The 27,389-nt window shown below is 40.3% G+C and overlaps 1 protein-coding gene across 1 annotated transcript; it reads right to left on the minus strand.

The window, feature by feature from the left end:
* Nucleotides 1–24,233, minus strand: rab5b (RAB5B, member RAS oncogene family). Its single transcript, XM_007900085.2, has 6 exons — nt 24,122–24,233; nt 9,341–9,595; nt 7,629–7,780; nt 6,114–6,236; nt 5,171–5,264; nt 1–3,899 (listed from the first exon to the last, which is right to left on the minus strand). The coding sequence occupies exons 2-6, from the start codon at nt 9,498–9,500 to the stop codon at nt 3,787–3,789; spliced, it is 642 nt and encodes a 213-aa protein (XP_007898276.1). The 5' UTR covers nt 9,501–9,595; nt 24,122–24,233; the 3' UTR covers nt 1–3,786.
* Between the last annotated feature and the right edge of the window lie 3,156 nt (nt 24,234–27,389).

A 27,389-nucleotide genomic window follows, 5' to 3' on the forward strand; every position in this document is an offset into this window, starting at 1 on the left:
TTTTTGTTATTTGTGTTTATTCCAATAAAATGACAAACAAAAACACCTTTACAAAGTTATTCCCACTGAATTGAATCCGAAGAGATTATTAGTGTGTTATAGTGTTTATTTTTAATAACCTGCACTCTTAAGAAATAGCATTGTCTTTATTATAACCAGTTCCAACATTTCTCTGCTCACATTCACCTCCCCCAGGCAAAATGAGTAATGGAACTTAATCTTTCTTACTCCTTCGAAAAAAATGAGCAACAGAAATATTTTTCAACAGAAGACCAATTAATGATGGCGTGTCAACTGTTGAAACAACCATGTTCCCGAGGCACGATTTACAGCGGTATTTGTATTATGCCTTTTACTGTGTGGTTTAAAGTTCAACAGCCCTGTGCAAGTCATCAGTTTTTGAAATACTCACTATATAAACGCTGCTGTTAATTGAAAATAGTATCTAGTTCAAGTTGTATCTGCCTTCTACTGTTCTCCAAAGAACTTGCCAACCTGCGCCTCAGCTCTCCAGGATTAGGTAGGAAGACTGCTTCCTAATTGGGAGGGGGTTGCGCTCTGTAACAGGCAAACAGAAACAAGTACATGGAACTCTCAGTGATTTTGTTTGGAGACCCTGGAAACATTTCTCATCTATTCAGTTTTAGCTTCACCAATCTGAAAATTAAATTGAATCACAGACTGTTCTCTAAAGACTACAAAAACTAGTCACTGTTATGTATAAGCCCTTAAATTAGAATTCAACTGTTTTGTAATAAAATGTGGAAGATACAGGGGAGAGGAAAGAATCTTGTAATACCAGTACTGTAATACAAGATGTGTTGGAAGCAATGTTATCATAAAAAATATAAGATTACTGGCTGAATTTTGTACAACTCCGAATGTGCTAACAGTACCAGCTTATTATGATCCTTTGTAAATGTTCAAAAATGTAACTGTTTTTCAATGAGTTTATATTTTTCCATCACATTGGTGGGGACCTAGATTTGACCAGCTCAGCCTCCCCCTAAAGGAGAAGGGAAGCTAAAGTTAGAGAAGAATTATTCCATGTCAAATTATTGACTCTTATTGACAGGGGCCTGGAAATAGGTTGCTACTAGCTAGCCCTTTTATCTGCATAAGATGTCCAGCTGAGCAAGGCAACAGGAAGACCACAGGGGTAGGGGAGAACACACAAAAGGCAAAAACATATGACACACCAACCACTATACACACAGTTTAACACAATCTTATAACAAAAATGTACAAGGATTTTTTGTTAATATCTTGCAGAACACAAAATGTTTTCAGCTCCTATTATCTTCTCAATGCTTTTCTTTTCCTCACCTTCACACTACTCTTCATTTACTGATGCTCTCAGCCCCTCAATATCCCTTTATATTTAGACCTAGTGAAAGACATATTTACACACAAAAGGCCAGCCAAAGCATCCTTTACCTCCTCTGGTTAAATCTCTTGTCAAGTGATTTAGCAGATAACTTAGTAAATCCAGTACAAATATATAGTCAAATGCACTTACATGTCAATTGAATACAGAAAGGTAACAGATGGGAGTCTTCACTAAGTTTCGATTAGTTCCTGACCTTAAAGGGGAAATTATTCCACTTTAGATGTACCGTTTTTCAATCTATAACCTCGGGATTACATCGGTAAATAAGGCAAATCCAGTGCAATTTGGGAAGAGTAAACAAAGAAGTAGGGGAAATAGGGAAGCGTAGTGTCTCTTCATGAAATTGTAACTCTGAAACAACTTTTGGAAATGTTTGACCTCCTTACCCCTGAAGGCATTGACTCCTACAGGGGGCACCATTCCACAACTTCTTTATTCAAATTTGTTTGAGTGCGAGTTCAGTTCTCATTTGATGTCCATAAATGTCTGCTTCCATCAAGTGTCACAGGATAGCGATTAGGATTTTGTTCCCTCCCAATTCCACAGATGCTGAGGACAACTGTCCTCATACCTATCTTCACTGGCAATGGCTAACACAGAAAACACCAGGCATCCTGGTCTGCAAACTCTGTGTAGTTAGTTACTTAGCCAATAGGGTAATCCTGATCTTCTGGGTTTAACAAAGCCATGAAATTTATCATCGGGAAGGTTCTGCAACAAATTGAGGTTACATTAAGATCAGCCTGGATTGCTTCCCCCTGGTCTGTGACAGAGAAGTAAACAGAAGAAGACCAAACACAGCCGTTTCCCTGGCTAGGTCAAAGTCAGGTCATCCAGAAACTTGTTTTTGTTCTCAAAGTAGAAGACTCAATTGTCTGTCTCCTGCAGCCAGAGAATTCATAGTTATTTGAATATCGTTGAGAAGTCTAACCACACCTACTGAGAAGCGAGGCAGCTTCTGAAGGTGGATATTCTATCAGAAATCAGTGTCCAAGCATCTGCATCTCGATATGGCAATGTATCAGAACTAAAATGCATTTGATACAAGATAAGAGGGCTTATGTGAATTTGTTGGCAAACAGATTATATTGTAGTTGGTTTTAAGGAGCAACCCAAATGTTATGATGTGTTCATACAGCAACATACTCCCAACACACCCATGTGTGTTTGGAGCGATAGTACCCGAGCATTTACAGTGTCAGAGGAAGGTTGCTCCACCAGCTCCAAGACCCATTGGGATCATGATGTATCTACGATACAGCAATAACACACATGTCAATACTGAATCTTTCTATATAGATCAAGGCACAAAATCATCTCTCTCAAAATGCTAAGACCTTGCTGCTCTTTTTTACCCATCCCCAAGTTGCCTCTTCTCATTTATTGTCCTGATTCAAGATAATTGGGATATATTCTTTTTTGATAAGAATGTAGAATCAAAATCCAAAATCGACTCTCCTGAAAATTATTCTTAATCCCACAGATTTAAAATAAGACTAAGAGAACATTTGTCCTTTGCTGATAAATAGGAGAATATTTATACAGGTGCATTTTAAATGCGCGAGAAGGGAACATTATACACAAAAGCAACAAAATCTTAAATTGACAATGAACTTCAACAAATTTACTCCATTAGATTGCTTAGTTCAGTCATGGTAGGTAGAGAATGAGAATTGAACAGCACTGCCATTTTCCCCCTATATATGAGCCTTGTTCATTTTGCCTTATTAATAAAATGATATTGTATTAATAAGTGTCACCAACACAATTAGTGCTTTGAACCATAAAATGAACTGCTACATTACTGGGCTAAGTCTAGGGAATCAGAATGAGCACACTGGTGCTTTCAAAGATTCTCATAACATTTTGTCCAGTTTATTTTTATCCTAAATTTGGAAAATGCTTTTTTCCCCTCAGATAAACCGAAACTAGAAATTCATTTTTTTCTTTTAAAAAAATGCACAGTGAATTGGAATTTCTTTGTGCATCTCATTTTTAGAATAAATACATTCAAATTGGGAATCTTTATTCTTATTATACATAAAATCATATTTAATAAAAATTAGTGGACTGAAAGGGTCAGTGGGTTGGAGTCAGGGAGAATATATTTCCCTCAAAAAATAGGTTGATTTACAGAAAAAGTCTTCATTTAATCTGGTGTAAAAAGGAAGTGAGTAACTGACCTTTACATAATGATTTGTCACGCTATGTACATCATTCACTTTCTACAGGTGCCCAATAAAAGCAGAAGAGACCTGCGGTCAACTGGGAGAAGAATGACTCATGCAGTAGTTCAAATTGAAGGATAAAAGGAATGTGCACAGCATTGTGTGCCAATAATACAAAAAGGAAGCCAAATCTCCCACAATATCCATATTTCGTATTGTTTGCAATGTTTAATTGCCGCAGCAGCCCCTTTGGTTCGGCTGGTTTGTTTCCTGAAGATTTACTCCTCGATTTCTGGCAGCGGTGGCTGGATTCTGAGGGTCATTTTTTGGCATTTTTTTAGCTATGGAAAAAGAACAGAATCCAGTTTATTTGTGTGGCAGGTGACTGATTAATATGACCAGTAAAATCAAATCTGAGAATGTGCCCACTGGACAATGAGCATCAACGTGCTATTCAACTACGGAATGCTTCACACTGACGTGTACATCATACACGCTTCCATTAATGTACGTGTGTGAATACAACGAAGCCATTATAACGTGGCAGTTGGTGATCATAAAATCCTAACCAGTGCTTTAACAGGATGCAGTTGCTAGTCATCACTTTTGCATTTGCTGCTCATACAGACAACTGGCTACACTGGCACTTCAAAACACCAGCCGGAACAGGAAGCCAAAATGGATGACTTCTAAGTCATAAGCTCGCTACTAATGTCATCGCATGCGCATTTCAGCAACCCGATAACCCGCAAGTTGCCCATTTTGGCTTCTCGCCTGCATGCTGTTGTTTTGAAGCGCCGATTGAGTCAGCATGCACACTTTAGATTTTTTGGGTAAGTCTTGACAGGGTCCACATCTCAAATGCTCTATAATCAAACCTGTGTTATAATGAAACTAGCTATAAATGGGACTATACTGCATACACGTATGCGTGTATGGGGTGGGTGGGGAAGGGAGAGGGAGCAAGCATCTGATGAACATTTAAGTTTTTCTTTTGCATACGACTGACAACTAATTAATTAATTACTNAGGGGATGGGGGGGGGGGGGCGTTGGGAGAGAGGAATTTAAAGAAGTAAAAAGATAACACAAATAGAAAAACATACAACCACTGCTCGTGAATGCCACTGCCTCCATCAGTGACAGAAGTCCTGGAGTGCTCCAGGTCACAGGAAGCTTTAACTCATTTCTTGTCAGGACTTTAGAAGGATCAACCGAAGTGCTCTAGTCAAAGCTACTGCATGATGCAACTAACAGATTCAATTCATCCGCTTTACAACAAATTCCTGTTAAATTTCAAAATCTGTGGGTTCATTTCATTTTAAGATTCCTCACTCCATGTTTCAATTTAAAAAGTTCATAAATTGACTCACCCTTTAAGAATGAATGATGGAAAGTAAAATATTTGTGAACAAAAGTTTTTTTTACCTGGAAAAATTAAGACCAAAGGAAATTTAAAATGATTTATACTTTCTCTATAGAGGATATCCACAGGTAAAGAAAATCTATTAACATTAGGTACTTTTTTTCATGATTTTAGCTGCATCACTGTACAGCCCTAGTCTGGGGAAACAGCATCAACAGCAAAAACTGGCATCGATTTCACAATTTACCTATTGCTAGAAAGAGATCATTCACGTTCATGGCCGTCTTTGCTGAAGTCTCCATGAAAAGCAAACCACAGTCTTCTGCATAGGCTTGTGCTTCCTGAAAATTACACACAGGAAACGTGCATTTAATTCGCAAGCAATTACTTTAAAATACCACACTAATCAAACTCAGGTAGATGGTCTAAGGCTAAAGCCATCCTGGCTCCCTATTTACTCCAATGAACAGTGATACATGAATGCAATTAGCCTCTATAACTCACAAGTAAATAATTCTATAAAATATACACAGGCACTAACCTGTACAGTAAATCCTGAGACATTCTGACTGTGTGGTAAGGCACTAATATTAATAAAAAATGTTGATAATAATTATTAATAATAACTATAAAATTTGTCCAGTTTATCTGTTTCTCTGTTGTAATTCAAATACGATTTGAAACCTGATCTCATCTATTTTTTTCTAAACAACAACACAACAACAACCTGCACTTATATAGCGCCCTCCACGCCGGGTGGCCTCTCAGAGCGCTTAACGATGGTGAAGTCCAAGGCCGAGCCAGGGGGAGGAAGGTGACCGTAGGCGCGGTCGAAAAGGAAGGTCTTCAGGCGCAACCTGAAGATGGGGAAGGAGGGGACGAGGTAAAAGGGCTGAGGGAGGGAGTTCCAAAGTTTTGGGGCGTAGTGGCTGAAGGCACGGCCGCCGATGGTGGAGCGGAGGAGTCTAAAATAATTAACGTACTGAGGACAATTTCAGGGATGGAATGAACTTCACAAAGTATCCACATCAGATAACACATGATGGGAAGAAAAATTGCACACAATGTCACTTATTATAACTCACTTATTATTGAAACATCAAATCTGACCTCAGTTTGTTCTTATTGCAGTTATTTGCTTTTAGCTCAAAGCTCTAATTTCTGTATTTAACAAGTGAGCTAACCATTACCTCATATTCCACCATACGTTTGTCTGCAAGATCGGCTTTGTTACCAGACAAAGCTATCACTATATTAGGACTGGCTTGTCTTTGTAATTCTTTTACCCACGCTTTTGCTCGATCAAATGTTTCCTAAGCGAAAAAAAACAACAAATAATTCAGTAAAAATAAATCCAATGCATTACCACATTTGTCAATAATTGCATATCTAACAGGTTAAGTATATTTGCTTTTAGTTTTAACTTTATTTTATTTAACCCAAAAAGTGAAATAAAACTAAAGCAACAAAATCTTAAGCAAATACAAACCAAGCAAAATACTATCAAGAATTTTAATTGTTTCCAAAATGTACAAGCAATGCTCTTCACATAACTTCTCCTACCTAAAGTGCAGACATCCCACTCTCCATCATATCACTCAATCCAAGATTTTTTTTATGGAAATCTTTAGAATTAATATTTAAAGGACCATCAGTTAGTTCTCTTTACCTTTTGCTTTCTAAGTATGTCAAATTATTTTTTGATTTACAACCACCATCTTCAAGGCATTAACTCCAAATTCTTTCCAAGATATATTTATAGTTCACTAGTCTCTCTCCAATATCTTCTCACATTTCGATACAATGCAGATGGGATTGTTTTAGCCCTAAATTAATCGGCATATTTGCATTAATCATTTCAATTTAAACAGCGGCAACTTCAAAACAAAATCACACTTGCAACCACAGTGGAAACAGGGTGTTGAGAATCCCTTGTTCCTATTCTGTACAGCTAAAATGCCTCCTGAGCTACAAAGATCATACCACCTTCTATTCTACAAGACCATATGGCGCAGTTTTATAATTTTGCTAAACATACATTAAATCATTTTGATTTAGACATTCTCCTTTCTATGAATGCATAGAGAGAGAATGAGCACTGACCTTAAACACATCATGATGAACCCAGTTCTTAACCAAAAATGCGAAGCATTGTACTTGGCAATGTTTCCTTGATCCCTCCAGTTAAGCATATTAACTAGCGGACAAAGAAACACAGAAATGTTCTGCAAAGAAGGGGCCAATTTAGGTAGGTTTGTAAATGAATCATTAGTGCTAATAGTCGATAGTAAATTTCAGCAGTTACAAATGACTTTTAATCCATTTGTAAATGCAGAATTTTACAAACAACCCTACCCAGCAATTCTCAAGATAAACTGGTCACTTACTTTGCGACTTGGTTGGAAAATTGTTGGGCGCAAATTGGCTGTCATATTTGCCTAATAGATACAATCATCACTATGACAGAAAATACCTGTGTGAAGCACTTTGAGGTGTTTTGATCTTATAGCCACTAGATTAAATGCAAAGATATTTATTTATGTATTAGAATCCACTGTAATAATTAAATAGCAGCTATTGCTGCACTAATTTGTGTTTGAATGTGAATCTCCCTTACACCCACGTTCTATAATTATATCAATTGTACATTGAAATACATTAAACAGTGATATTTTCCAGCAGTTATCAGCCAAGTTTATGGTTACCTGTTTTGTGATATCAAATACCACTATGGCAGCCTGGGCCCCCCTGTAATACATTGGTGCTAAACTGTGGTAGCGCTCCTGACCAGCCGTATCCCAGATCTCAAATTTTACTGTTGTATCATCCAAACAGACTGACTGAGCAAGAAACGCAGCTGCAAAATAAAATAAAAAAAGATTATTTCTGTACAGTCACATTTCTGTATTATCACAGGCAACTAGGATGTTCGCTTGATTTTCTGAGAAAAATGCTTCTCGTCTTTTCATATAATGCTAACACCAAGAGCCTCAACAAACAACCGGTTCTCAAACCATTGGCAGAGTCACTCAGGTTTAAGATCACTTGCACCATTGCAGGGGAAGCAGAAACAAATTTGAGCTCTATTGGTTTATCTGAGACGGGTTTAACCTTAATTATACCTTATTTAAGCAACTGAATTGGATTTATTTGACGACTGCACCAAAACAGAGTTGTTTAAAATCATTGTGCAATAAGAACTCCCCATAGGACCTGTAAATGCTGATGTATCCCTCTCCAAACTGGCATCGTTACAAAACCCTAATCATCCTGCAACAAGTAATGTGCAATCTGAGCATCTGTTAGTGTGTACAATCAGGGTTTTACTGTCCAGAGATACTGCTCTCATCAAGGAAAACAGATGTTCACAAAATTGCCAATATTCTCTATTCGCTTCTCTAAAAAACGCCTAGACTCTTACTTCAGTGCCAGACCATTAGCACATCTGGTACCTCACCCAAGTGAAGGTAGGAATGCTAATCAACTACAGAGAACGTCACAGACGAGTCTGCTCCGGCCCACTGTTCACACATACAACAGCAACAACTTACATTTGTATAGTGCCTGTCACGTCAAGAGGAAGTCAGCAGGCCGGAGCGCGCTGTGTGGAGGGAGCGGACAGCTAAAACATACACTCAATTTCTAGCGTAGGTGTTCATATGGAGCAGGAACCCTGCCTGATTTTCTCTCACTAGCCCAAGTCTACTAAAGTTAACTGCAGCACTCGGTTACTGTGCCTGAGATCAGCAAACTGAGCACGTAACAAGAAATCAAAACTCAGATCTTTCAAGCCAGGATAAGATCCAAAAATTTGGCAGGCATTTGTGCACGCCGTGATTTTAGACTTTTGTTGCTCATAGCAATACGAACTAAATTTCAAACAGAGGTTTTTTTATAAGAATGCATAATTTCTAAAAATTCAAACCAGAACACTGGAGGAAATTATTACATTAAATTCAACAACAAATTGCAATAAATGTAGGTGCTGTGTCAATCTGTGTATGCAGTTATACTAAAACATTTTACTATGGTTACAGGACTAATTATGCAGGGAATAAGATTAAAAAGTTGATGCCAAATTTTGTTCCTGCTATCCTTTAACCCACCAGTGTTTACCTCTTCAACAACCAATAGAATATATTTTCTACAGACATATTATCAATGCCACTTCTTGGTCACTCCCAAAACGCAGTATATGCGCTCCCTTTATCTTTCTTCTCTCACTCCCATAACTAATCTAAGGCCCTTCCACATCTAGGCAAAGTCAAAGTGTGTCTCAGTCAAGGTTGGGACTGAAAGCTTTTGACCCTGATCAGGAAGCAAATCACAAGACCTTTTACAAAACACAAGGTAAAACTACAAGGGTTGTAAATAATTTCCACTACTTTGTAAACTTTTTTTAAAAAAAATAACTTACCTCCAATTGTCGTCTCTTGAAACTCATCAAATTGGCCTTTGACGAAACGCAGGACTAAACTGGATTTCCCCACTGCCATGTCTCCTAGTAAAACCAGTTTGAACTGACAGATTTTTGTCTGGCCTAGGCCATTAGGCCTAGAAGCTCCCCGGTTTGCCATGACCCCTTATGCTCTTTCAATATTCCAGTTTAATGATGTTTCAACTGTGCAACCATGAAAGCATATGATGCCGCTGCTCACTGACCACTGCAGAACTGTGAACATAAAAGAGTAAAGAGTTCAGAAAGGAACTGCATTTTTATAGCCCTTCCATTAGGTTGAACCATCTGAAAGCATTCCACAATACCTTCAAATGTAGTGACTTTTTATAGGTAAACAATTTGCACTAGCAAAGATCTACAAACAGCTACGAGATTAATTATCAATTAATCTAGAGGATTATTGGAAAGGACATTATGAGAATCTCCCTTCTCTTTTTGATTGAGAATATCCACGTGAACAGGTAGATAGGACGTTAGTTTAATATCCTATCCAAAAACAGCACCTCCGACAATTTAGCCTGGATTGACCTCAAACCAACTAGAATGCTACCAAATTTTAGGAGCATTAAAAGTATGCCTCAGCTCCCACATCCAAATTCATAAATAAAAACAATATAATTTTGTCATTCATCCCAATGCTGCTGGTGGGATATTGTTAACACAAGAGTATCTGATACATATGCCTTCATAACTGTCACCACTGCAAAGTAACATTACATGAAGCACTTTGAAATGCTTTCATGTAATAAGGCACTATATCAAATATAAGTATCATAATTCTATTACAACTGATTCCAAGACCTAGGTTTGAATTCTATTCGCACTTAGTGCTGTGGTTGGCTTTTCTCAAATGCCAATTTTAACTGAGTCTTTAGCAGAACCAAGTGGAATCGAAGAGGGAAAGATGCATGAGGTGCCATCTTCAGGTGGACACAGTTTTGACAAAGACCTGTCACTCATTCACCTTCACAACAGGACCCACAGTAGTGAAGAGAAAGTGAAAACTCCCCAGTCTGAAGTCTGATTAAAAAACAGAGATATCCGTAATCATTTAAATCACAAGCAAAAATAGTCCAATCCGCACTTGCAGTTAACGTACAAATTGCTTTACATGCGTCACACATTCCAACATCGACCCAGTTTCTGCTTACTCTATGCCAAAATTCCAGTGCAGACATTCCACTTAATTTCCTGTTAACATTCAGCAAACACAATACATTGGTACAGGGAACTTTCATCAAAACTGTTCACTAAGAAGAGAAAAAAGGAACACATAAACCACTTAGCACACAAGAAACAACATAACAGCTGATTCAGCCATCATTTTCTTCCTTTCAACTACACGTTTACATTCTTTGGCAGAACATCTTTGCAGTTTTGCTCATATAAGCGTTGCGTTCAAAAACTGTTTAACTAAAGTTTTAATGTAATTTGTTCCATACATACCCAGTTCCACTTTTTTTTAAAAAAAGATATTGTTCTAAGATGAACAAAGCCTGGAAACTGGACAAAAAAATGGCAAAACAAATCTTGTGCTGAGTTTTTAATTGAAGTGCTGATTATTTATCCAGTGTATGTCTAACAAGCAAAGCTGTGGAATGTGATAAAAAAGATGGGAAATACAGAACTACTTTTTTTTTAAAGAAGTCTAACTACATGGCAAAACCATATGTTATGCTGAAAGTGGACTTGAAATTTTACCTATTGTTTTAAAATAAAATTATTTTACTGTGCTGATCCTATAACCTTCGATCAAAATGTTTTTTATATACATTTTCAATAACAGCCCACTCTAAAATCTAGTACTGGTATGATATAGTATAAATGTCCTAGAACAAGCATGCAATATCCTCAGGGGGTGAAGGAAAAGAGAATGGATTTGGGGAACCAAAGTTCATAGCATGGTGATAGAATTCTACATTGCAATCTTTTTGGTTTGTTCATGACATTGTCAATATTATGTGCAGGTAGTTCTGTCTATGTTTGACTTTATTGATTTTTGTTAAGAGTAAATAGAGAGAAGTTACTTCCATTGATAAGGGAGTCAGTAACTAGGGGACATAGTTATAAGATAGCGACAAGAATGGCGAAAGGAAAACTTAGGAAGATTATTTTCACCCAGAGAGTAGTTGGGATATGAAATGCCCTGCAGAGTAGGATGGTGGAGGCGGAGTCCATTGCAACTTTCAAAACAGAAATTGATGGGTATTGTAGGGGTTTGGGATAAGGCAGGTCAGTGGGACTGAAGCGATATCCTTGCTCTGTGAGCCAGTCGGTGCTGGCTTGATGGGCTGATTAACCTCCTTCTGCAGTGTAGAGTTATACTCTCTGTAGAGAGAGTTTATACAAGGTGTGGCAAAGTACCGTATTGTGGAAAACAACCAGCAAGGATTGTTCTTAAAATAACAACCCAGCAAGCGATATTTACTTCAGGCAGATTTCATGTGCCATCACTTTCCCTGCTTCATGGCACCCGCACACTTCTAGCATGCACTTTGGTCTGTACCTAATTCTGTAAGGTTTTATCACTTTTGTTGACAACCACAACATCAACAACTTGCATTTATAGAGTGCCCTCCACGCAGGCTAAGGTCTAGGAGCATTTAACAGTGATGGAACCTGATGCCGAACCAAAGGGAGGAGGTGATCATAAGCACAGTCGAAAAGGAAGGTCTTCAGGCGTGATCTGAAAACTGCAGAAAAGTAGATTTGGGAATCATCCGCATACATGTGGAAGTTGACCCCATGTCTGTGGATGATATCGCTGAGAGGGAGCATGTATATCAGGAAAAGAAGGGAGCCCAGGATAGAGCTTTGGGGTACACCGCAGATGACCGGGTGGGGGCAGTAGGAAAACACATATGCAGAGACAAAGTGATGGTAGTTAGTTAAGTAGGACTCTAACCAGGTGAGTGCATTCCCACTAAGGGGGATGAGAGAGGAAAGGCGGTGGTGGAGGATGGCATGATTGACTGTGTTGAACGCAGCGGAGAGATCCAGGAGAACAAGGAGGCAGCGGGAGTTTGAAGAGTGCTCTGTGCTGTAGGCAGGGCAGAAACCAGACTGGAGGGACTTGAGTAGGGATTGGAGGTAGAGGTGTGAGTAAAGTTGATTTGCTATACATACCTGCGTGCTGCAGACGGATCAGATTACAGTTGTATTTCCAAAAAAAAGTGCTTTAAAGAGACTGCCAACTCTTTGAACCCTCTGTGCTAAAAATGGCTGTTTCTATGTCAAATACTGACACAACACAAACGAAGGGCGTGCCCTACAAATATACTCACTCAAACATTTGCAGTCAGTTTGCAATTCTGTAGTCCTAGTTCTCTATGTGGCAATTGCTAACCTTTCAGTTTACATGGGCAAATTGAAACAATCTGATTTTATGCACTCATACACTTGAATTAATTCTGTATTCCATCCGGGGAAGGCAGCTAAAAATTCATTTACCTCTACTTACCACATACATATTACAATTTTTCTTGAACAATAGCAAACATTAATTTTTGTCCCGATCTTAACAAATTGCCTCTGAGCATTGTTGCAGATTCCTCTAGAAAGAAAATACCTGAACCTGCTCCCAGCCCACCCCAGATCTATGCTGGTTTGGTATTGGAAAACACAATGCTTGATGGGTGGCTTCCGTTTGGATTTTAGCTGAATTCAGGAGATTTACACTCTGAACATGTACTTAACATCTGCTTTTAAATAACATGCTTCAATTTACTTTACTCAAGTTTATTAAGTTTCTCATTTTCCCTTGCAATACTCTACAAAGCACATTTTAGCCATTAAGAGGTGCAGAAAACCACCAAAGATTAACTTTCTTCTCAAGTTTTTCTCTCTCCCTCTTCTCCTCTCCCACCATCTAATTTGCAAATATGTTGCATTTCAAAGGGGAAGTACATTCTACTGTCTCCTTATGCAACAAAGTCCAATGTATTTCAGTCAGCTACTGTTGGTCAGTTACTCATAGTTTATATAAGGAACCAAAATGCCTTATTAAAGCCTTGAATCAAACCCTACAAGCACTATTCTTTAAATAAACTTCTGAGTGTAGTTTTACTTCATAGCTGCATGATATAATCAGGAATAAGGGGTCAGCATGTACATTAAAATATATCATGGAGTGACAAAAGGCTATTCAAATCTGCTGCTTCTTCAGAGTATACAAAACCTATCCCCTAAATTGTCTTGAGAAATTTAGCACTGAAATGTGAGTTTCTGATTGCCAAAAGTAAAAACTCATCCATCTCCGCAACTGCCCTATTCACCCCTCCACCATTGAAATTGTGTCCCATAGAATATTTACTTATCTCAAGCTACATCAAATAGTTTTTACTGTCTAAACAAAATGCAATATACTGTAGATGCTGGAAATCTGAAACAAAAACAGAAGTTGCTGGGAACACTCAGAAATTCAGGCAACATCTCCATAGATGCTGCCTGACCTGCTGAGTGTTCCCAGCGACTTCTGTTTGTTTCAGTATTTACTGTCTTATACTTTCTCTTATACTTATACTTTCTCTTCTCTTATACTTTTGTGCAACTGATTCTACATTTGAACAGCATTACAGTATTAGCAAAACCACACGGTTCAAACTGCAGTGATATCAGATTTCACTGGTTGTTACAGGAAATGTCACGCCTTGAGATATTCAAACTGATATTTAGCTACCTTATTTATAATTCTTGCACATTATTTCAAATTTGAATTTTGCTTACAAGATTTCCATTTTTAAAACCAATCCTACAGCCTACTGAAGTACAATACCTCAAAAGCCTTTAGGTTCAGATGTATCTAAATCAACTGAATATGAATTAGTTCTGTGACCTGAGAGACTATGCAAGTGACATATTGAAAACTGCACTAATGCAGAAAGCTAGGAACACCACCCATTGATTCATATAATTGTGGATTTGGCTTAACACTAAATGTTTTGCAATACTGCAATGAGACAATTTTACAAGTCTTAGTGACTTTAATAATAATATAATAATCCTTGCATTTGATATAGCGCCTTATCGCGTAATCAAGATGTCTCAAAGCGCTCCGCAGAGAATACTATAAAGTGAATTGAACTGTATATTTTGTGGGTGAAACCCAGCAGCCAATTGCGCACAGTAGTGTCCCCCAAACAGACTCGGACTGAGTGACAACATGCTTTTTTGGAGGGATTATTACCCCCAGAAAAGTGATCTACTAAACGACTAACAAACGGGGTTCCTACTCACTGCTGGGTAAACGGAGGAGTTTGGAGTAAGGAAACTTACCCAACGTTTCACCCTGTCCGGGAATTGAACCCAGGTCCTTTCGCTTGCGAGGCGACTGTAAGAAAAAATACAATTCGTATAAACCGATTGTGGTTGAAATATGAGTTGTAGTGAGGAAGTCTTTCACAGACTTTAGGTAAACCACTACGCTACAGAACTGTAAGAACATTAGTCAGTTCAATGAGCAAAATGGCCCATTTCACAAGTAATTCATTCTGTTCCATTAAAAAAATCAGGATGTACTACTATATGTCATGAAGAACGTGTTGGGTATAACTTTTTAGTAGATCAGGTAATTCACTGTACAGTTAAAGTAGCAGTTATTTTAAAAAAAACTACTTTTATTTATTTTCTACCATCAGGCACCTACAGTAACAAACACCATTTAGCGCCAAAGGAGACAGACCAGAAACCTGCTCCCATCAAAAGTCCATCTCAGACATGTTTGGAAGATACAAAAATAATAATAATAATAATAATCCTTGCATTTGATATAGCGCTTTTCACGTCGGGAGGACGTCCCAAAGCGCTTCACAGAACACACTGTAAAGTGAATTGACTGTATATTTGTGGGCGAAACCCAGCAGCCAAAAATCTGCAATAGCTGCCAAGTGAGGAACCCTCCAATGTTTCCATGCTCTCTGCAGAACAGTTTCTAACCTCTGTCACCAGCCTTCTGACAGCACAGCAGCACCAATGCCCTTGTCCTGGAGAAGCAACACCATTCCCTCTTTCTCTTTCTGAAAGTATTTACTGATGTCTGCAACACTACATTTCTGTCTGTCACACAGCCAGATAAGTTATGTAAACATCAGACTAGTTTGGCATAAAGAAAATGTGGCTAAGAAGTTTAATTTTAACTTTTAAAAAAATTTAAAAAAAGGAGATAAATCGCTTCAATGGAGCAGTTAACTTTCCATGGTGGAAGTGAACCATAAACATTTTTTCAAGGAAGAAAATAAAATCTTACATTCTGAAAAATAAACTTTTGAAATTTCCTGTAAGAACTAGACCATTGCTATTATTATTTTATAAATCAAGCTTCAGGATATAATCTCAGATAAGTAATACCGATGCTTGCATTTGATATAGCACCTTATCATGTCAAAACATTTCAAACTGCTTCAGAGATTTTCTGTATATAGTGTAGTGACTGTGTATTTGTAGGTGAACATAGCAGCCAATTTGGACAACAGAAATGTTCTATAAGCAGCCAATGAATGAATGACTTTTTTAAACAAAAATCCGGGGGATTCTTAGCCAGGACAAACTCACTTCTGTTTGAGAATGGTGCAATAGGACCTTTAATGTTGGTTTAGCACCTCACCTGGTAATGCAGAACTTGCCCAGCACTGCATTGGAGTATTAGTCTAGTCTACGAGTACAAAGTCCCAACATGGGGTTTGAACCCATAACCTTCTGGCATAGTTAAGAGTGCTACCAACTGCAGCATGCTTACATAATACTGTAATGTCCTAAACAAAAATTGTGGAGGGCAATAAATCTTCAGATGTGCACTTGTAAAGGGTCTTTAAATTATTAATGCACATTCACTACTACTTATGAGCAGAATAACACCCTCGGTTTCTAATGTGTGGGCTTTTTTTTTATTGCTCACAACAATCATTTGTTGAGTATGCTTCTATAGCACGCTGTGGTGGGTGCATTGTGGGGAAGGGGACTTAAATACATACTGGACAATAATCAATAGATAGTAAAGCTCCTATAAAATGACAGATATATAAATGAAGAGATAACTGTTGAGTGAAAAAGAGACAGGTATATCTTTCTTGAAGATTTTTATACATATATACGCATAAGCATACATACTACTATTTTGTCCCTTGTCACTGATATCCCCGTTTTTGCTTTTCATGCTCATTACTTATGGCAACACTAAGAAAAGTTGGCAGTCAAAACTGGATTACTGAATTATGTAAATCAATGAAAGCTAATCGACAATTTATTGTACTATAAAGTTTATTGTGCTATAAAGTTTATTGCAGTAATAAACTAATCGCATGAAACTAATTGATTTAGTTACTGAACCTTATATCAGCTACTGCATGCAAGATACATACAGTAAATCTTTCGTTTTATCTATTTTCAAGTACATAATCCCTTAATAATATTCAGAATCCAAAGCATTTCTAGTTAAAACAGATTTCATAACAAGGCATCAATCATTGACAAATATCAGTGAGTCAGCTACGCAACTTATCTTACATACAAGAACGTGGAATCAACATGTTCATACAACGACTTGATTTTATATTGTGCCCCTCATGGAGGGTAGTGTCCCAGAACCAATAGTTCTCAGTTCTCCATACATATTGTAAAAAACAAAATTGGAAAAAGACCGAGCAGATCTAGTCACAATAACAAGTAATACAATGCATTAAAACCCCATGGAATCCCAGGACACGGTATTACACTGGGGATTCTCCCACAGCAACTCTTTAGTTCTGAACCAACTGACTGGAAATCAGGGGTACGAATACTGAGGAGAAATCATTCTTGTGCAACTTCAAGTGATCATTTCATCAGAAAAGGGTGGGGAACAGGGCAATGGGAATAAAAAAAACTGTAGGAATTTTGTTCCATTTTTCACATGTTTTCTTTCACCTCCCTTGGTGACAAAATCAGATTTCCACATTTCAAGATCCTCCTCACATTCACATCACTTCATTTCCTGAAACCTCCCTCCTGATCAAAAGTGTCTAGGCTCATAGATAAGCCGCCATTCGAATGAGGAACCACAAGGCAACCAACATTCATGAAACGGTATTTTGCATCAGTCATTAAATTTTAATTTATGGGTTGGGGAAAAAGCTGAAAAATTGGCATGGATAGAATCAGGTTTAAATAATTCACAATGCTCATGGATATGATTTGATTTGAATAATTTCAAAAGGCAGAGATGACATACAGTTCCTGGCGACGATGGAACTACACCCAAACTTGAGTGAAGAAGGCAGAAGTGAAAAAGATTCAGAAGAAAAAAAGTGCAAATGCATGGAATAGGAGAATAAATAGAAAAACAGAATAACCTGCTTAAACAAATATACAAACAAAAACACTGCCTCTACCACCAAGACCCTAATACACGCCTTCATCACATCCAGGCAAGATTACACCAAATCTGCTCGCAAGACTACCCGCTTCTTCCCTCCACAAGCTCCAGACTATCCACAACTCTGCAGTTCGTGTCCTTTCCTGCACTAGGTTCCACTAGCCTTTCACCCCCATCCTTGCCCGGCACCTCATTCCCCATCGGATCAAATTCAAGATTCTCACCCTGACCTTTAAATCCCTCCCTGATCTTGCCCACCCTACCCCTGTGACCTCCTCAAAACCTAGAAAATCTAGCATCTCTGCCTCCCTCAGCGGGCCTCAATCTATTTCACAATCCCGCCCCATCATCACAGTCAGGATTTGACTCTCTACCCCCACTCTCTGGAACTCCATCCCAGCGTCCCTTTGATTCACCAAATCTTTCTCTCTGACCACATGTTCAACTTTCTTCTTCCCCCTCTCCCCCACCGCCTGCTCGGGTACAAAGTTTAGACTGTCCTGTGCCTTGGGACGTCCTCACAATGTGAAAGGAGATCTATAAATGTAAATTTGTATTTTATTCAATCCTTCCAAAAAACGTATAACCTACACCGAGTGGGTGGATGAAAGTTTAAATCCCAAAGGGAACTAAACAAAAAAAGATAGAATTTTCATCCATCTATTCTTTTCAAACCTCACTTCTTCTTTCCACCGATGATATTGCCTCCCCTTACCACCCCCACCACCGGATATTCTATTGAGTATTCCTATGCAGGAAGCAATGTTGGTGCTGACCTGATGACCTGGAAGCTGGCTTTCTGTGCATGTGATCGGTTACCTGAAGATGTGGAATTGCTGATTGACAAATGCAGTATGTTATAAGGTGATTTGAATTTTTGGGACCCGATTAATCCATTCTAATGGGGGGTGGAGGGGATTATACTATACTGTGTCAAGTAAATACACCCTTTATAAAGTTTTACTTCACATTTGCCTTTGTTTACTGAACACATACAATTCACAATTTCTGTCTTTTTTAAGATTTAAGGTTAAACAGTTAGTAAACATGCACTGCCCTGTGCTTTTCATTATTAATATTATAATAATAATCCTTGCATTTGATATAGCGCTTTTCACCATTGACACCAATATTGACACCAACATGCTTTTATTAAATATCCCAAATCAGTCCACAATCCAGAAAGATTAATAATCAGGTTATGGGGCACTGGGTACAGCTGTAAGTTAATACATAGTCTTAATTTACATCTCTGATCTAGGTTTGAATCTAGCCCAGAAGAAACAACAACAACAAGATTGCATTTATAAAGCGCCTTTCATGTCGGTAGGACGTCCCAAGGCGCTGGACAGTTGGGTCGGGACCCGAGCGGGGGGGAAATGGTCAGGGTGAGGGGAGGGAAGGGAGGGAGCGAAGAGGGGATAGAGAGTCGAGAGGGGAGCTGAAGGCACAGTTGAAGAGAAAGGTCTTGAGACCGGCCTTGAAGGAGGAAAGCGAGGAAGCAAGGCAAAGGCACTGGGGGATGGAGTTCCAGAGCCGAAGGGTTCCAGAGCCGAAGGGAGGAAGAGTGATGGATTCACCCTGGTGATTGAAAAGAAAGTAAATGAATGTGGGTGATTTCAAATCTTTTTGTGGTGGCCTTCCAATATTTAACTGCCCCCAACCCAACACTAATTGGAAATCTCTTTCAAAGAGGCCTCCAGCTGGCTGGCTGGATACAGTGTGAAATGGAAAGTCTCACACTTGATGCAGTACCACATTACTACCGGGCTGGGACTAAGACATAAGACAGTTTTACTTTGCAGTTAACCCTGCTAATATCTATCCTGGCTCCACTTGATGCAGTTACTTGTTGCCCAAAATAAGAGTGTTCCATTACCAAACTCCTGTAATAAGCACAAACACTTCATCAAATTAAAGTTGATTTTAGAGGCAGTATTAGCCTTCATTAGCAGAAAGTTGGACATTCTGACAAATAAAAATCTGCAAACATCTGCAAGCTCCAACTTCACTTCTTTTCCTGTAAGTGATATCTAGATGAAATGGTCACTTGTGATATATGCCCTTTTCCTCCCTATGGTCAACCACAGAACACTTCAAGCAACTTTGTTCTCTTCCACTCTATGGTCAACCACAGTCCAACTCAAATGATTCAAAAAATGTTATTACAGAATCATCAGGCGCTGAAAAGTTGAGCAACTCACATGACTTTCTGAACTGCAGCTGTCAGTACTATTTCGAATGCAGCACAGCATTAATCATATTATCACATTAATGAGACTGGAGTGAAAAACTGAGTGTGAAGAGGGAGCAGAAGCATCCAGTGTCAAAACGTGCTGATTTATAATTACCTAACCTACGTGATGAATGGTAAGTAGTGTTGTGAGGTCCTATCTAAGTGATAGAGGGCAAGAACCAATATTAGTCACTTTTCTCTGTCGGGAAGTCCTGACTAAGCACTCGTTACAAGAGCAAATATTGCTTTCTAACAAAATAAATCTATTTCAAGTGAGTTCTGATCATCCACATACAATGCATTTCCAGCATTTAATGTTTTGATTTCCCGAATTAATTAATTCCCTCTCATTTTCAATCAAGTCTAATTTTATTGGGCATATTAAGAGGGCAATGTACAGAGCTGCTTGATGGAACATAAACTCAGTGGTTAAAATAGAATTATGAATTTTCTTATAATATGTATTATAACAAATAACTTGTAACAACACAAGTAGTTGTCTTATGAGCTTGTCAGCATTTTCCTGTTCATAATGTGGTAAATGTGTCAGAATCATTAAAAAGAGCACCGAATTAGTGCAATCATAAGATGTATTTGTTGATGACTGATCCCCAAAGAAACAGCATTTCCTTAAAGAACTGTGATACACAACAGCACTGTGTTCCAGAAGATTGCTGCACAATAACAAGCAGGCACAAATACCGTCATTCACCTATTGTAGAAAGATCAGTGACCCCCATCAAATCATATTGCCAGCGAGCCAGCCAACTAGCCAACCCATTGCACAAGACCGGTGTAAACAATAACAACCTGGGGCATGCTGCCCTTCTGACTGAAGGATGCTATGTGGGGACAACAGGACGCTAAAGAACAGTAAACAAAGAAGGTGGAAGAAGAAAAAATATGAGAATAAAACAAATAGGACTGTACCTTGATCAGTTTGAATCTTTATCATTTATTAATTTTTAAAATTCCTTTATGTAGACGTACATTCACTTTTTGTCAGTCAGGTCTCTGACACACATGGAAACCCAAGAGCAAACTTTCTCCTCAGCTAGTCAAGGCAATGTTAACTTAATTATATTTTCATCACTCATCAGAAGCATGGAGTGTGCTGACAGATGCCTTATGCACAGATAACTGCTGCCAGTGCATGACAGTGCAGAAAGTCACAAACAGAAAAGGCTTCCACATGAAATCAAATGGTATTTACTGTATCAAAACCAAACAGGACATTGAATCACAAAGTTGTAAAATGTGGCTTCAGCCCAAGAAACTGGATTCTCAGTTACACCACCGGGAAAAACCTGAACAGAGACCAAGTCACTCCCACATGGATAGCCAGAAAACTAGTGATAATCTGCCATGGCTGTGCTACTTGAGTGATTGCTCTCTGGTTATCTGAGAAGCAAAGCCTTTCAATCATTGTCTTATCATTTAAGATTGTGCAGAATTTGGGAAAATTATGAAATTCAGTTTTAATTATGCTGTTCTTAAAAACATTTTTCAAATTAAGAATCAATTTTAAGAATTTTCCAAAATTCTGCACAATCTTACATGTTAAGACAGGCATAGATCATCAATTAAACCGCTGTCTTTAATAACTCCCAACAGTTTATATATTAACACAAATCAAACGGCCATTAAGGTGGCCCTTAAAAGTAGCAGCATTCTTTTCAATTTGTCAGAAAATAGACCAAATACTGCTGTATACACCAATGGATATGAGCTCGGGATGACATATTCCACAGGTATTTCTGTATCTAGCACTGCGTGTCTACTTTTCCTCCAAAATAATAAATTAATTTCGCCAGATAAAGAACTATTTGATGGCAAACATCGAGGACAAATGATACCAGTATTTCTTCGTTCCTGCCTCTATTCTCTTTTAATCAAATGCAGATCACTCCTCATAATTCTAATTTAGGTGCAAAGTAACTCAGATTTAATTATATCCAACCATATGGTAAAGTATATCAATGTCCAAAAGTCCAGCATACAGATGGCAAGCATTTGTTTAATCATCTTTACACCATATCCTTTTCAGATTATTTGAAGATGCGGATACATTTTCAAAGCATTGATAACAAGATTCCCCTCCACCAAGAAACCCATCAAATTTATTTATACATTTATTGATTTTATTGCAGATATATCATGTAAAGCAGTTTCATAAAAACTGCTTCCAAATTAACATAGTAAATGGAGCAGAAACAATGCCTTTTCTGTACCTGGCACCAATCTCACTCAATAAATTAGCAATCTCACCAGCACTGGTGGCTTTGTATACAATCCTGCTGTAAACCCTGTGTCTGCTGACCTCTTAGGCCCAGACAGAGGTGCTTTACTGTTAACCACAGAGCAATGATTTGCATTTCATCAGTTTTTAAACAAATGTCAACTGGGGATAAGGAAGGCAGAACTGAAAGACATCCCCATCCAAAGAATCAAGCACTACCCATCCCCTTCCTTTTGGGCTCCAGCAAAACAAGCCCTCATGTCTGCAACTCTGAAAGACAGATAACCTTCCCTTCCATCAGTCCTAACATACACCCCAGAAGCTCCTGGGCGTGAGAGGCGCTATACAATGTAATTTGTTGTTGTTGTTGTTGTTGGAACCCAGCCCTTACACATACACTTTTGAAACACCAGCACTGAAAACAACAACAACTTGCATCTCTATAGCACCTTTCACATAGGATAAAAAGTCTCATCTGAGTGCTTTGTGGGTGCTGGGGTTGGACGCCAGGGCAAAGGGACAAAGTGGAGGAAGGAGATGGGTTTTCAGATGGAATTTAATAATAATAATAATTTGGGATTCAATGATATGTAAAAGAGGGGGTGAGGCAGAGAGTTCCTGAGGTTGGAGGTGTAGTGGTTGATGGCACGGCCAATGGTGGAGGGGGGGCACAGCTGAGCTTTGGGGGGGGGGGGGCAGAGGAGCGGGGCACAACAACAACAACAACAACTTGGATTTATATAACGCCCTCCACGCCGGACGGCGTCTCAGGCACGAGCAGAAAGACACACATTCCAGCACTGGTCATGAACCACCCCAAGAGACCCCAGCCCTGAGGCACCCCCCCGCCCCCCCCCAACCTGACCCCAGCCCTGAGGCACCCCCCGCCCCCCCAACCTGACCCCAGCCCTGAGGCACCCCCCGCCCCCCCCAACCTGACCCCAGCCCTGAGGCACCCCCTCCGCCCCCCCCCCCCACAACCTGACCCCAGCCCTGAGGCACCCCCCCGCCCCCCCAACCTGACCCCAGCCCTGAGGCACCCCCCCCCCAACCTGACCCCAGCCCTGAGGCACCCCCCCGCCCCCCCAACCTGACCCCAGCCCTGAGGCACCCCCCCGCCCCCCCCAACCTGACCCCAGCCCTGAGGCACCCCCCCGCCCCCCCCAACCTGACCCCAGCCCTGAGGCACCCCCCCGCCCCCCCCCCCACAACCTGACCCCAGCCCTGAGGCACACCCCCGCCCCCCCCCCCCAACCTGACCCCAGCCCTGAGGCACCCCCCCGCCCCCCCCCAACCTGACCCCAGCCCTGAGGCACCCCCCCGCCCCCCCCAACCTGACCCCAGCCCTGAGGCACCCCCCCACCCAACCTGACCCCAGCCCTGAGGCACACCCCCGCCCCCCCCCCCAACCTGACCCCAGCCCTGAGGCACCCCCCCGCCCCCCCCAACCTGACCCCAGCCCTGAGGCACCCCCCCCCCCCCTCGCCACCCCTCCAACTACCTCCCCTCCCCCACCGGCTCTGAAGCCCAAGAACTCCCCAGTACTGTAGCCGCCCCCTCCCCCCCAGAGACCACCAGATGCCGTCACGTCGCGAGGACGACGAAGGCGGTGGGTGGCGTTGGTGACTGGGGAGGGGGGGGGCGGTTAGTGGCCGAGGGTGGGGAGGGGAGGGGGGGAGGCGGTTAGTGGCCGAGGGTGGGGGTGGGGGTGGGGGGGGGAGGCGGTTAGTGGGTGGGGGTGGGGGGGGGAGTGGCGCTGTGTCGGGATCAGCTGTCAGGCGCAGTCCTTGTCCTCAATGTAAACAAACGGAGCGGAGCGGAGAGGCCGCGCGGGGTGGGCGCTGGTCCCGGGAGGGGGGGAGGGAGAGAGGGTGTGTGTGTGTGGGGGGGAGTGGGGGAGGAATGGCCGTCTCTTACCCGCTGCTCCCACCGCCGCCGCTCCTCCCGCACTCTTTCCTCGCCTCTCACTCACTGGACTCACTCACTTCCTGCGCAGCGCGAACCTCCTCCTCTCCTCCTCCTCCGCCGCCGCCGCGCCGCCTGCTCGCTTTTTGAGTCCGAGCGTTATCCCTCCGCCGCAAGTAGTGCGCCTCCAGAACGTCTGGAGCAGCTCAAGTGCTGCCACTGCGCAAACTCAGGGCCTGGACTGTCCCCAATGCTCATCAGTCTGTCTGTCAGTCTGTCTGTCTGTCTGTCTGTGTCAATGGAACAAATGATACACATTTACCTTTATTACAAATATATATATGTGTATATATATCTCGAATATATTGTGCAATAATAAAAAAAAGTAACTTAATCCCCCAAATAAGATTATTTCGCTCACTCCGTGGTTGTTTGGCAAACATTGCCTCCCACGCTTTCTTAGCATTACACAACAACAACAACAACAACAACAAAATTACATTTGTATAAAGCCTTTCATGTCGGGAGGACATCCAGAAGCGTTGGCTAATCAGTGTTCCCGAATCGAGCTGGGGATCAGGATCGGGGAGGGTGCAGGGCAGAGGGGGGGGGGGGAAGGAATGCAAAGAGCAGATGGAGCGGGTAGGTTGGTAGCGGGTTATGAGGTCGCAGAGGTAGAGGGGAGGGCTTTGAAGGTGAGGACATTGAATTGTATACTTTGTGTGATGGGAAGCCAGTGGAGTCGGGCGAGGATGGGGTTGATAGGGTCATGGAGCCTCGTGCGGGAGAGGACATGGGCTGCAGAGTTCCAGACCGACACTGCAGCGCACCGCATTTCACAGAAAACTGTGTGTATCGCTTTGCAATGTTGACTAGATAAGGAACCACATAAAACTCAAAATTGTCATAACCAAAAATAAATCAACCTTGCACGCTATAAAGTCAGACTTGCTATCTTTATCAAACATTCCCTCAGTGCTGCAAAAATGCAATTAAAGTTGGTTATTGAAACCAAATTAAATAATTTTTTATTTACTGAACACTTGCTGTGATGCAAATGTGATGCAAATGCAGCATCAGATCACAAAAACATTATCTTGCAAGATACAATCCAAGAAAAATTATTGACAAATTTTATTACTGCTTGTCCCCTCGTGCCAGACAGTGATCTTTTGAAAGAACATAATGACCATACAGTATTGGGAAGGTGCCAAGAAAATCCATTGCTTGAAAGAATTGAGAAGAGTTTAATCTGTTCTGTTATTTGCCCGGGAAAGTTCAATCTTTACACCAGATGATATTTCTGCTGCAGTAGGCTTCGTGTATTCAGATTCACTTTTAAATAAACTGAAATGCTTTTATACCACAAAGGACAAAAATAACCTTTCCATCCACAAATGGAAAATGGTTTCAGAAACAGAATTAGGGAATGTTCAGTGGTACACAGGGTGAAAGCAAATCGCAACCCTAAAATGGACTCATCTGAAAGTCAAAAACCAAAACTTAAAACAGCAGAACTGTGCAAACATTACATCAGTGTTTTAAGGTGGATACCGTGATATCATCATTAAGTGTTAGATACGCATCCATCTTCAAAGCTTTTCTATGAAACATGCAATTATTTTTAAGATGAACCAAAAAGTACCAGAATGTAACAACTGATTGTTGCATAATGTCAAAGAGCAAAATGAATAAGCTTTGTCACCAGGCCTTTTGGGATGCACATGAGCTATGTTGTTTTTCTGCCAGTGTCTGAATTTATTGTTCCATCTGCATAGAATACAAATATTAATAAACAAGAAATCTTGGAAACATCCTGCACACTAGATCCCACTCTGATTATATTTTCTATTATAGATCTCAAAATACTGTGTTGCCATGAAGCATAAGAGTCCAAATATAGTCTACTACAACACGTAGGATGTTTTGTCACTAACAATTGCTAGTTTAAAAAAAACTTGTGTGAAATCTATGATTTAAAACAAAAATAAGTCTGTTCAGCACAATGACCATAAATTTAAAACTTAGAATAGTTTAGGTGTTCTCCAAATTGTTGTGGGAAATATATTGTGTGGTTGAAATATTGAGCCTTAATCCAGGCTATCACTTCAGTGTATTAAACTTCATCAATGGAGGTGACTTTTCAGAAGAATCATTAAACCAAGATCCTATCTGTCTACTCAGATTAAAGATCCTGTGATATTATTTGAAAGTAGGAGGAAGGTTCTCCTCGCATCCTGGCCAATAGTCCTGCAGATACATCTCAATGATGTCATAAGGTGCTATATCAAATGCAAGGATTATGATTATTAACTGATCATTCACCCCATTTGCTCGTGCAAATGTCAGTCTTTGCCTACAGTAAACAGCAACGGTACAATTGAAATTAATTACTTATGTGGTACTTTGAGACATTCAGCATGATTAGGCGTATAAAAATTGAACCTTCTGTCCCAGAGAGGGACTACTACCAACTCAGCCAAGCAGCATGGGTAGCTTAATTTCCAACCCCCACTGTTTTAGCTCAGCAGCTCCCAATGTAGTTGAGATCAGAAACTCAGCAAAGTGCGGGTCTGTGTGTGTGTGTGTGTGTGTGTGTGAATGCTCAACCACACTGCCCCCAGCTTTCATTGTGATGAACAAACTGAGAGCTCGTATTACGCAAATATTTGCCAAACAAAGCTGTCAACACAAGGCATCCAATCGCATGGATTCGCTATAATCAGCACTAGTATTATGCAGCACTACTTACTTTCAATGGTGTGATCTTCTAGGAATAAGGATTTTGCTTTGTAAGCTTCCAGTGCTCAGGAACAATGGGCCATTTTGCCATACTGACAAGCCATTGTTCATTTGCTGGAAACTTAGCAAATACATGAACGCAACCATTTTGGCCAGCAACACAAAATAATCTTAAAAGTGAGATTGCAGGGTGATCCTCACAAGACTTTTCTTGGTGATCCAGGACTGGACATAACATTGTCAAAGTGTGCAGGGGAACTTCACACCAGCTCACATAGGTGCAAAACTGCCACGAATTTTTGATTTCAACTCAAAATACTTAAAATTTCTCAGTGATTTTATAGCAGAGCGAATGACGCAGTTCAAAAAAAAATGCTCAAGCAGTTTGCAGAGGGCATAGCTTCCTCAGAGATTTACTTAAGTACAGAATTTGTGGTAAAACTCCCTTTCAAGTGCAGTCACAAATCTACTGGGATTAAGCAGAGTCTCTACTTAGAAATACCTTCAACTGAAATCAGCTCAATTTATTGCATTAATA

The sequence above is a fragment of the Callorhinchus milii genome, unplaced genomic scaffold (assembly GCF_018977255.1).
Source record: "Callorhinchus milii isolate IMCB2004 unplaced genomic scaffold, IMCB_Cmil_1.0 Scaffold6, whole genome shotgun sequence".
NCBI classification, from domain to species: Eukaryota; Metazoa; Chordata; class Chondrichthyes; order Chimaeriformes; family Callorhinchidae; genus Callorhinchus; species Callorhinchus milii.